The 12,924-nt window shown below is 40.9% G+C and overlaps 1 protein-coding gene across 3 annotated transcripts in view; it reads right to left on the reverse strand.

Annotated features, from left to right (window-relative positions):
* Window positions 1–12,924, reverse strand: part of METTL22 (methyltransferase 22, Kin17 lysine) — a 75,235-nt gene that overhangs the window by 14,970 nt on the left and 47,341 nt on the right. For all 3 annotated transcript variants that reach the window (XM_075285952.1, XM_075285953.1, XM_075285951.1), the window contains 2 exons: window positions 4,732–4,812; window positions 19–121 (listed from right to left, as the gene is read on the reverse strand). In XM_075285952.1, the coding sequence (XP_075142053.1) occupies window positions 19–121; window positions 4,732–4,812 (184 nt within the window). The remainder of the gene's footprint in view (window positions 1–18; window positions 122–4,731; window positions 4,813–12,924) is intronic.

Raw genomic sequence — 12,924 nt, forward strand, 5'->3', positions numbered from 1 at the left:
TAATGACACAATTCTTACCTTCTTTCAATAGATAAATAAATAGTGCAAAGTCTTGTTAGTGCATGTGTTATTTGGTATAGGGTTTTGAACAGTGCGTCCGTGAGGTCATCATCATAAAATACTGAAAAATAAAAAAAAGTCAGCATGTTTAGAAATCTCTTAAACCGTACCTTCAACTAAAAGTATCTTCTGTTTAATTACATTACCGATGGCCCACCATTTGTTTAGTATACCTCCCGTTTACACCCGCTCTCTAATGTGGATCTTGAATTATTCAATCTGCACTTTTTGTCCTTGGTCCCAGTGCATGGCAAACTCAACCCCGATGTCTATTGCACTCTTTTAGATAACAGCGTGCTTCCTACATTATGGCGGTTCTATGGGTCGGACCAATGTTACTTCCAGGATGACAACACCAGCTGTCATGTAGTGAGGTCTATCATGGCTTGGTACAGTGACAATCAGGTTAACCAACTGGACTGGCCTGCCCAGAGCCAAGACTTGAACCCTATTGAGCACCTCTGGGTCGAGTTGGATTGCCGAACTAAGGGGTGCAGCAGCCATCCAACGTCAGTAAAAGAACTTACCTGTCTTCTCCAATCCGAATGGAATAAAATACCACTAGCCATCATACAAGGACTTTTAGAAAGCATGCCCGGAGGGTTGAGGCTGTGACTGTCGCTCGGACCACAGGTGTCCAAATACTTTTACTGTTCTTGCTCCAAAAGACCCTAATTTCTTTTTTTTTTTTTTTTTTTGTAAATGTAGATTGTGAGCCCCACATAGAGCTCACAATGTACATTTTTCCCTATCAGTATGTCTTTGGAATATGGGATGGAAATCCATGCAAACACGGGGAGAACATACAAACTCCTTGCAGATGGTTTTTTGCCCTTGGTGGGATTTGAACACCAGGACCCCAGCGCTGCAAGGCTGCAGTGCTAACCACTGAGCCACCGTGTGGCCCCGGTGACCCTAATTTATTCTATGGCAGGACAATACCCAGAACATAGAGCCAACTTACCTAACTGCAAGGGCATAGGGAAAGTGCAAAGGGGGGCTTAATATTTTAGGTACAGCAAAAAGAGGAGGGGAACCTAATTCAAAATTTGCTCTGGGTCCTTAGGAGTCTAGTTAGGACACTGGTTGTGCCATTCTTTTGTAATGCTAAGGCCACATGTGGTGAAATGCGTTTTTTCCTCCCCACAGTGTTTTTGCTGCAGTTTTTCTTCCTCTATGGGGAAACCGCTTGTGATTCTGCTGCTAGAATTAACATATTATGATCTTCCAAAACACATTTTGTTTTTTGAAAATGCTGCTTTTTTTCCCCTGCAATGTGTAGATGAGATTAAATAAAATCTTAATCAAAGTTTTTTCATTGGTTTAGGTTTTATTGCAGAAAAACATTGCAGTCATTGCTGACAGTTTTAATATAATTTCTTAGGATCCTCTGACTGATCAGAACAATGGCTGGCAGTGTGAACGACGCCTTATTCCCCAGACACTTATGAGTAATTTGTCAATTGTGTTTGTGAAGTGTCCCAGGATAATCTGAACTAACTAGCAACACTCAGTGGACAAATTACAATAGGAGAAGAAATGACAAACAAAAGGATTATTAAGGTGATCCACCATTATTATTTCATGAAGAATGCAAATTTCTACTAAAACAGACATGCTAAGAGAACTGACAGGACCATATTAACTTTTCTACCAGCTGTAATACAGGCTATTATTTCTGCAAGTTATAATTTTATAGTATTTAAGTTTATTATTATTGATAAAGAGCAACAGGATTTTTAACCCAATCCCTCCACAGCCATTTTTCAATTTTAGTTTTTGACTCCCCGCCTTCCAACTTTTTATTTTTTCCATTCACAGACTTTATGAACACTTGATTTTTACAGGACAAATTTGACTTTATAAGGGTACCATTTAACTGCATTAGGGTGAGTTCACACTGAGTATATGCCAGCTTATTCTGAATGTAAAACACGTTCAGAATCAGCGGCGTATAAAGCAGTTCCCATTCATTTCTATGGGAGCCGGCATACGAACGCTCCCATAGAAATGAATGGGCTGCTTTTTTCACTATGAGCACTCCCTTTGAAGTGAATGGAAAGTGCCCGCGTGTATGGCTAGCTCTGCTCATGCCGAGCCGTACACGCGAGCATTTCCCATTCACTTCAATGGGTGTGCTTGTAGTGAAAAAAGCAGCCCATTCATTTCTATGGGGAGCGTTCGTATGCCGGCTCCCATAGAAATGAATGGGAACTGCTTTATACGCCACTGACTCTGAACGTGTTTTACGTTCAGAATAAGCTGGCGTATACTCAGTGTGAACTCACCCTTATAGTCCATGGAAAATTCGCTCCATAGCTATTGAGGCCAGCCATAGACTAGCCTCAATACCTATATTCCTATGACAGGCCTTGTAGCCTTCATAAGGATCCTGGCTGGCATAGGAACAGGACAGGTAATGCAATCTTGCCATACAGGTGCAGTACTACAACGTTTATGATACGGGGGCCATGGGGCGGGGTCAATTCAGAGGGCTAACAAGGATTTCAGGGGGTAATATAATAAAGCAATGTCTGAAATAAGAGTGAACTCTGATTGTGGCCATTAGCTATGGGTGGCTATAGAGGCCGCTCTGCTTCAGAGTTGCCTACATCCTTAAAGACCCTGTAGATGTCAGGAAAGGGTATTGATATGGTGAAAAAAAACCAACATTTTTTTCGGACTGAATATTTTGTAATGAAGATACCCACACCTACTGTCCATCTCCAATCCTTCATACATTGCAAGCCTTTGCAGTCAGGACCCTCTGTCATACTGTCCCAGTCACTGTTGGTATTGTCCTTTTTTTGTATGTAAACCCTCTAATGTACAGCATCATGGAATTAATGGTGCTCTAAAAATAAATAATAATCTATAAAGCTGATGAACAAGGTACCTATATACATCTTCACAAATGATCAGATCACAGTTGTTCCCGGGATCCTATCATCCAGTCCTCCCAACAACTCAGATATGTATATATGCTTCCAACATATATGTCAAATATATACATAAATATGTATGGACCACGGATGTGGAAGTTGATGGCACATGTATGCAGCTGTATTACAGTTGCATGTATGCAGAGCTAAATGCTCAGTGTAAAGCACCATGGAATTAATGGTGCTATATAAATAAATAATAATAATAATACACGTTGGTAGAATATTTTGACATGTAGACAGTCATGTAAACAGAGTCTACTGGCGCCATATGTTAGTTCTATTGGGTATGTGAACTTTTTAAAGAGGACTTTTCATGTTCTCTAAGACATGGCAGGTTATACACTGCTGAGAAGCTGACAATGCACTGAATTTCACTTTTGGAGGTATGTGCAGGTCCCCCAAAAGAAGAGTCCAGTGAAGAGTCTGCTGGAGTTGGTGCAAATTGGTCTGTATATGCCATTTTATTACTTTGTAGGTTGGACTCACATTACTTATTGAATGTTAATATGCTATGTATAGATGATTACCAATATACAGGTGGACCCAGTACAGGTGGTTGGTGACAGAAGGATACTGTCCATGGTGAGCTCCATGCTTTAGAACAACTCCAATCCCATGTATGAGACCATGATAGCACTGGGCAGTACTGCAGTGATCGACTGCTTCACCCCAAGTGTGAGAAAGAGCGCTATCAGAGATCCTTCCTCTCAACCGTGTTCAGGCTGTATAATCTACATCAGGCTAAGCGGAGATCACTCTGCACAGAGAACTGAATGATCCTGAGTCTCTTTCTTTTTAGTTTCCATGACTCCTAGCATCTTTTTTCTATCTGCTATGAGCTTATATGTGTTCTTTCTTGTAATATATTGCTGCATTATCCATGCTGCTGTAACACACTGAATTTCCCCATGGTGGGACTATTAAAGGATTATCTTATCTACCTTATCTTATATCCTCTTATTTGTATCTATGCGCTGAGTTCAGACATTACTTTATTGTATATTGTTTTTATAATACTGAGATTACTGGCCATTACTGGATTATGGACCATTTTAGCACTTTCTCACTCAGTCTCACGTTTTTTTTTTAAATCTGATTGTATTTTAACATATATTGACAAAGTTGCACTGATTATTTTACTTACAAGTTTTGTTTAGATATTTAGTGTTGAGTGGTATACAACATGCCATATCTTAGACTTCCTTTAATGTTATTTACCACCTCCCCCAAACATACTCATCTGCCACCACCACATTACAGTGATAAATAGCTTACTTTTATTATGCATGTCACTTTTGTAGATTTGAAGAAAATAAGACTTTGCAAATGAGACAATTGGTGCACAGAGGGTGGGCCTCTGACCCCATGAAGTAATGCTCTTGCCACTGAAACCCCTACTAGCTTCAGCCTGTGCCACCCCATATGGTAGGAGTTGATCCTTCTGCTGCTATGACATCAACCATCCTATTTGAGCAGCAAGAGCAGTATTCCAGGGAGCCGAAAGCCCGCCCCCAGTGCACTAACTGTCTCATTTGCATATACCTTCACGGTTGTTTTTCTGCAAATCAATAAAAGTGACATGTATCACACAGATATGTATGATATTACTGCAATGTTCTCTGTAAAGGTGGTAGCAGCTGAATATGCTTGGGTGAAGGTGGTAGATTCCCTTTAACTTTGGCCAGTCTTAAGGGGATCTAAAACTGTGTAGATTAAAAACCATTACCGTCAGCAGCCAGGATAACGGTGGTTTGATCATAAAGATCAGCTATGTCATCTTCTGTCCAGCTGTACGGAGCTTCTGGATCTGAAAAACAAATGCAAATCTTTTCACTATGATTATTAAGAAGATAAAGTGATCCTCACATAGTGCTGTGAGCAAAAGAACTCAGAAAATAAATTCTAGGCTGGAGAAACAGGGCTGTGGACTTGGCAAGGCAAACTTTTTGACTGTTTTCCCACACTGACTCCTGATTCCTACAAGAATGTAGAATTCCTTGGGTATCATATTAAGCAATAACATCTTCATTGTAGCAAGTGATTTTGAATAATAAAATAAAAATCTACAATCAGAAAATAAAAAGATTAAAATAAAAGTGATATATTTCAAAATTTGGTTTTAATAAAAAAAAATTAGGAACACGTTCCCTTTAAGAGAGGTTTGGACCAAATAAACATACCTTACACTTGACAATACGTCTTATCTCAAAACTGAGACTCTTAGACATCACTGTTATGGGGATAAAGAGACTGTGCTTCAGCCATGATATCCCCCTATCAGCGAGCACAGCCATACCTGATGGAGATAAGCTGTACTAAGCCATAATACAACGCTCACAGATTTTAAGAAATCATATGGTTCTTCAGTATACAAACTATGATGATATATTCATTCTAAAATTGTACCTGTCTCTATCTAATGCCTTATTATGGAGAGGTTTTCCATATTACTGGTATGTGCACAGTCCTCAACTGTAGTTGAGGATTCCTTTTTACCAGGTAATATTTATAGCAAAAAAAAAAATATATATATATTTTATTTACTTTGTTATTATTACGTTGTTCTGTTTTTTTTTCTTTTAATTTACGTAAGACTGTTTTCACACGGTCAGTGTTTGGTCAGTGATTTTGTGTCAAAATTAGAAGTGGAGGCTACACAGAGATGAAGTATAATGGAAATATTTGTACCTGCTGTGTGTTTTAACCCACTCCTAGTTTTGGCACACAATCACTGATGAAAATCACTGAGCGTGTGAAAGCAGCCAAAGAGCTTATATCCAGGTAAAAAGGTCATTGTGATGCTTTCTAAGAGAATATTATTAACATATATTAACATCATGCCATAGTGCAGGAATAAAATAATATTTGTAGGGTGAAATGTGGAAAAAAAACCAAAAACTATTCCACTACTGCTATTTTTGGTTTTGTTTTTATGACATTCACTGCTGGTCAGTATGGTTACAGTAATGCTTTACTGCTACTAAAATGAACAATAAAAACACAATTTTTGAATCTCCAAATTCTGGCACTCCTAACATTTTTTTTTTAATGGAGCTGTGTGAGGTATTGTTTTCCAGAATGACAAAAAATGTGTTTCCGCAACGTGGTGCCTCAGGCTAAAGGACTTTGTTCTTTGGGTATGTTCACATGGAGTATTTTGCAGGCGGATTTTGACTCGGAATCTTCTTCCAAACCCACCTGCAAAAACGTCTTCCATTCAATTCAATGGGAGTCACTTGCTTTTTTTTCCTGCTAGCAATTTTTTTCAGCTAGTGGGAAAAAGAAGCTACATGCCCTATCTTCACGCGGATTCCACGGCTGAGTTAGCCACGGCGTCCGCGACTCCGCCTATTCATTCGGGCCTAATCAGGATAGGGATGCCACAATTGGATGTCGGCGCACTGCATCAGCATCCCATTGCGGATAGCCACGCGGAAAAGTCACACGGCGGAAAAGGTTTCCCCCTACCCTTTCCACAGCAAGCAATGGCATACATCACTGGGATATGCCATTATTTTTGGAATAGCGACTGATCCTGAGAAGAAAAGAACTGCAGGGGAGCGCAGTGCTGCCAAATAAGGCAGAAATAAAGTAAAAAATAAGGCTTTATAAGTTTTGTTTTTTGGTCTTGCCTCAGTCCTGCCTTGTTCATTAAGAGTCTCTCCTGTTATATACTTGTTATTTTCTTAGTCCTGCATGACCCCGGTCTTGTCTAACGTATTCATAGGGGTTTTCTATTGTGATGGCATATTGTTAAATTACAACATCACAATTGAACAGTGGAGATACCCCACTGATCCTGGGAATAAGGGACTGTGGTACTGGTTTATTGCGGCAGCCCTTTAAATATGTTTCTTGCACATTAGTGCTAACAGTTGCCTGCAATGCATTAAGCTTCTGGATTGTTCTGATTCACTTTACTTTCAGTCTAATTGGTATCCAAATAACTTAATTCTATGGTTGTTATGTTAAAGCGGCTCTATCATTGGGAAAAGTCATTTTTAACTAATTACATCCTTGCATAGCCTTTAGAAAGACTATTTCACACCTACCTTTAGTATGTAAATTGCCTCAGTGGTTTCTGAATAAGTCCGTTTTTATTCATATGCTAATTAGACTGATGCACGTTGCATCGTGCAACCCCTTTGCTATGGTTTCCTATGCACAGGTGGCTGCTGCCGATGATGACGACTCAACTTCCTGTTTGCACACACACATAGAAGATAATAGCAGGGACGAGTGCTGCTGGGAACTTAATGTGCTGGCTGGAATCTCATTAGCATATCAATAAAAACGGACTTATTCACAAACCACTGAGGCAATCTACATCCTAAAGGTAAGTGTGGAATAGCATTTCTAAAAGCTATGCAAGGATGTGATTAGTTAAAAATGACTTTTCCCAGTGATAGAGCCCTTTTAACATATCATTTATACTGCATAGAAAACAGCATAGAAATAATCCTAAAAAACGATTTTTTAATTGCGGTTTGTTTCTCATCCCCTAACCCATAAAATTGTACAAAAGTTACGCTAGGATCACACTAGCGTCAGGTTTCTGTTCTTTGTGAGTCAAAAAATGCTATCCACATATTTTAAGCAGAATGGGGGCCGGAGTCTCTAAATGGTCACCCAACGCTAGTATGACCACAGCCTTTGGGTGGCTGCACACGACTGTGTTTCACCCGTGAAATCCAGTCCGTGAGTTATCCAGATTTACTGGCTTGAACTTCATGCTGGGAAAAGGACTCTTAGTATCGCAGTTATCTATGATGCTAGGAGCCCCTGCCATCCAGCGACATACTGCCCCGTACAGTAAATGGTAGGAGTTCTGCTCCCAGCATGAAGTTCTAAGCCATAAATCTGGCTACCACATGGGTGAACAACAGTCGTGTGCTACCACCCAAAGGCTGCGGTCATATTAGTGTTGGGTGACCGTTTAGGGACTCCGTCCCCCATTTTGTTAGAAATATGTGGATAGCATTTTTTTTTAGTTCCTGAAGAACGGAAACCTGAACGCTAGTGTGATCCTAGTGTAACTTTTGTACAATTTTATGGGTTAGGGGATAAGAAACAAACAGCAATTACAAAATAGTTTTTTAGGATTATTTCTATAAACATGGACGTGTGCTGCCACCCGTAGTGAGTAAATTTTTTATAACCCCAAAAGACAACCTATCGTTATGTTGCCTTATAGAACTATATCAACCGGAAAACAAACCAAAAATAGGAAAAACTATCCACTTAAAAAGCGGTTACCCGCGGAAACCTGTGGACCTCATAGACTTTAGTGGGGTCTGGTGGAGAGAACAGCAGAACTTTTCTCTCTGCATATTTTAAGAGGATTGGGGGACAGAGTCCCCAATTGTTGACCCGTTGCTACTATGACTGCAGTCTTAGAATGTGATAATAAAGAACTAAAAATATTGCTGTATCCCAAAGGCAAGACCCAAAACGGACAATTTTCTCCAGAAATTAATCTTTTTGTAAAATATTTAGTAAATTTACCTGACAATGCACAGAAGATAACAACAAGATGCCTAGTACGTGCCTAATACGTTAATAGCCACGTGGTTCTTAGACTATAGAGCTATATTGGGTAGATGGGCAGTTTGCCATGTAGCCTTTATATGGGACATTCTGTACACAAAATAGTACTGTATAACCATAGCATTCTACGACCTTATTTCTGTCCTTTTGTTGACGTAATTATGAAAGCTTGTTTTTTGTTGGATGAGTAGTACTTGTTAAACCTCTAAAACAGCTACTGTAATCAGCTATAATTTTTTAAAATAATGTTTTAAATGATGAGATCTTACGGATGTGGAATTTATAATTTTTATGTAGTTTTTTATTCTTTTTATTTTTTGTATAATAAAATGCTATAAACTTTATTTCACAGCTGGATTACATAACATTTTCTATTATACAGTACTATATGCTTTACTGTACTAGGGATTTCAGTTAATAAAAAGAGGAACATTTAATATTAGCTCAAATGTCAAAACATGCAAATTGATACAAGTGTTAAATGAAAAAATTAAATAGGAAAATACTCAAGAAATGAGTACCTGGTAGTTTATATTTTCTCAAATAAATAATGCAGACCCCTACCAAGTGGCTTTGTTGAGCCTCTGAACATAATAAAGCAAGTGCGCTCTTTGAAGTCGGATCTTGAGCGGTGGGACACTAAGGGTCTCTCCTGGCTGGGACGTATCAACCTCCTGAAAATAAACGTCCTCCCAAAGATTGTTGTTTCTTTTCCAGACGGTTCCTATAGTCTTGCCTTCATCCTTTTTCGCGACGGTCAATAAAGTGTTTGGTAAATTCATCTGGTCCTCGAGACCTCCACGTATAGCGCGTAATGTTCTGTCTAGGTCAAAACGCAATGGGGGTCTGGCTGTCCCGGACTGCTCAAACTATTTTCTAGCGGCGGTAGCTGCGCGTATCCTGGATTGTCATCACTCGGCGCGTTCCAAACTTTGGGTCGCGCTAGAGGACTCTGTGAGCCCTATCCCCCTTATGGCCCTACCCTGGCTTCGAGAGAAGTTTTGGACCGATGATAGGGATCATCTGCTCCCCTTTGTGGCGCGCCAGACTATGGGAGTCTGTCGCAGGTACAGCGCCATATGGCTACTCTTCACTAATGATGGCCCGTTGACTCCTGTCACAGGCAACCCTGACTTCCCCCCGGCATTTGGATCCCGTTTCTTTGCTTGGACGGGTAGACTCCCCTGTCCTTCGTTTTCAACATGTCACTTCAGCCACCTCGCTCATTACACGCACTGACCTTCTCACCCACCTGTCCTGTCCGGATACTGCTGTCTCCCATTGGCAATACGCTCAACTGTCACACTTCTACCTCTCCGCAAGATCCTCGCGGGACCTACACAGACCTCTACGGCCTTTTGAACGCCTGTGTGTTTCCCCCTCGCCCCCTTCTCATACTATTTCCCTCCTATATGGTCTTTTGTCGGACGGGGTGGGGGATTCGCCTCCTTCCTTTACTGAGAGTTGGGGTAGGGAACTGGGAATCTCCCTTCCCCTTGAGGTGTGGTCGCAGGCCTTTAGTGCATGTCATAAGTTCTCTGTATCGTGTAGGGCCCAAGAGACTAATTATAAGATTCTCTCTAGATGGTACAGGGTCCCTGCCCTGCTCCATAGTATCCACCCCTCGGTTTCTGATAGATGTTGGAGGTGTCTTACAGAGCGTGGCACGATGACCCACATATGGTGGGGCTGTCCCCTTTTGCGTCCCTTCTGGACTGGAGTCAGGAGTGTTATCATGCAGGTTACAGGTATAGATCTGGCGGATGACCCAGTTCCGTTACTCCTCTCCATATTTCCCCGGAAATTCCGCAAGCCTACACGCAGACTCCTAGGCTTTTTGTTAGTGGCGGCTCGCTCGGTAATCCCTAGACTGTGGAAGTCCATATTCCCCCCTTCCCTTCTCGTCTGGCTGAATGAGGTTCTGTCGATCCGCACGATGGAGTCTTTGATTGCTGAACTGCATCCAGAGAATTCCAGGCATCATCAGACCTGGCTCCTTTGGAACCATTTCTATTATTCTGCTGACTTCCGCTCCCTCTGTGTCTCCTGTCTGATGTCTCTTTGTTTGTTATGTTTGTTTTTCATTGTTCTGGTATAATACTCACATTTTTTATTGTTTATGCTCTGTCGTGTATTCTTATATTGTATTGTTTCTTATTGTCTTGTTTTTGTTTTGTTGAGTCTGCTGCGTCAGACTCCCACACTTGGTTCTGATGTATTATTTGCGTTGATATATTGGCTCTGCTGCGCCAGAGCCGTCCCCCCCTTGTAGGTCCCTTCTCCTTCCCCAACCTCTGTTAACGGCCCTTTGGTTCCCTATTTCAGAGACTCTCTCCGTTCCAGCGCCCTCTCACCTATTCCCCATGCCCCCCCTTTCCCCCCCCTTCCTTTTGTTCTTTGTCTTCTTCTTTTTGTGTATTGTGTTAAAATTTGTTTGAAAAATTTCAATAAAATTTCATGTTAAAAAAAAATAATAATAAAGCAAGTGCATGAAATATGGCCACATCTCCACAGTAGCTTTCTTTATAATAATTCTGGGTAAACAATAGGCAGCTAATTAGCCAACCTCTTATACAATAGAATATACAGATATTAGGGGAACATACAAGCCTTGAACTATCTGTCACATTCACATTCAGAATTTATTGTACAAGAAAAGGAGAGAATTCTATGGAGATTTCCATAATTATGGCCTGCCAGTCCTAGTCAAGCTACAGGATTATTAATTTATATCATCTAATAAAATACTATGGGTACACTGAGTCATTAAAATGAATCAAAAGCAGGAGTAGGAGTGGAACAAGTTTCCGACAAAAAGTTGAAAGAATAAGGCTGACGTGGCTTGGCATGTGAGAGAGCAGTAGCATCTTGTACATATTTTCTAATTTTTACCCATGGACCAGTCCCATTCATGACCAACGTTATCTGCACTTCCCTCAATAGAGTGTGAGGGGGTTCACTGCCAGAAGGAGTAAGCATACCTCTCAGGAGGTGAAATGTTTTGGTTGTTTTTTTTTTTACCCCCCAGGGTCTATAAACTCTGTCTGCCTTTCAGTGCAGGCCCCCCAAAATACAACTAGGGCTCTGCACCAACCGACTATACTGACCAGGGTTCTTCATCATCTGCTTACAGTATATCACTAAATAGTTGACCATTGAATCGTGCAGGGTCAGGTCCCTATGTAAAGGACTTTTTCCTTTACAAAATCAAAAAGGTATTATAGTCCCTATATTGTAGGATCCAAAGGAAGCCGAAAACCCAGTTACTCCATATTATGTAAAATATTTCCTTCATGACTTCACATATGGCAATTAGGATAAGTTTCTGATCAACCTTTCAATGCCAAATATCTAGTATACAATGATCCTTAAAAGGGGATTTCTGGCCCTTAGAGGTGCATTAAAACAAAGGAAAATGGTGCTGAATTTGGTGTGGAATCCACCTCAGATTCAGCGCTGAAAAAAAAAGCCTCCCATTGACTTTAATGGCTTCATTTTTCTGCATTGGCTTCCCATCACGGCATTCCACTCTGGATTAGACCCAAATGAATGGGCCTAATCGGGAGGGAGCCTTGCGCCATGGTTGATTCAGCCGCGGAAAAAAGGGGCATGTCGCTTCTTTTTTCTGCTACTACCTAAAAAAGAAGCGAGTGGCAATCCATTGCAGTCAATGGGAGCCATTTGTGGCAACTTCCTCCGTGTGAACTAGCCCTTATGGATCCTTCTGAATGTTATCCTGGAGAATTTATTAGTAGCTGAAATATTAAAAGGGGTCTTCTGGCTCCAATTGGAGTTTCCACGCTGATGACCTATCCACAGGATCGGATCAGTATATTGATCTGTGGTGGTCTGACAACCAAATCCTGCACAGATCAGCTGTTCTGGAACCTGATGCAGTAAGATGGGGTGCAGGCTGCTCCTATTCCTTCACTCATTCATTCATGTCCCCTAAAAAGTGGTGGTTTGAGTGAATCGCAGCCCTGCTCCTATTACTGCACGTGCTCTATATTTATTGCACCAGCTTCTGGTACATAGACACTGCTGGAACAGATAATATGTGCAGGGTTCGGGTGCCATACCCTCACAGATCACATACCAATCCTATCCTGTGGATAGATCATCAGTATGAAAAACCCCTTTAAGAGTGTGGCTACAGTCACCTCCCCATAAACCATTCCAATGTAGAAATAATATTAATCACCCAGTGCATAATCACAGAATAAGCCAAAGAACACTCTTAAAGGGTCACCCAAATAAGTTACTACCACCAAAGTTCACAGTGCCAATCCCATAAAAGCTAATATGAAGACTCACTAAGGTACAGAGTAACCTATAAAAGACACAGGATTAAAGCAAGTAGGTGCTCAGCGTG

Source organism: Leptodactylus fuscus, chromosome 8 (assembly GCF_031893055.1).
Source record: "Leptodactylus fuscus isolate aLepFus1 chromosome 8, aLepFus1.hap2, whole genome shotgun sequence".
Taxonomy (NCBI): Eukaryota; Metazoa; Chordata; class Amphibia; order Anura; family Leptodactylidae; genus Leptodactylus; species Leptodactylus fuscus.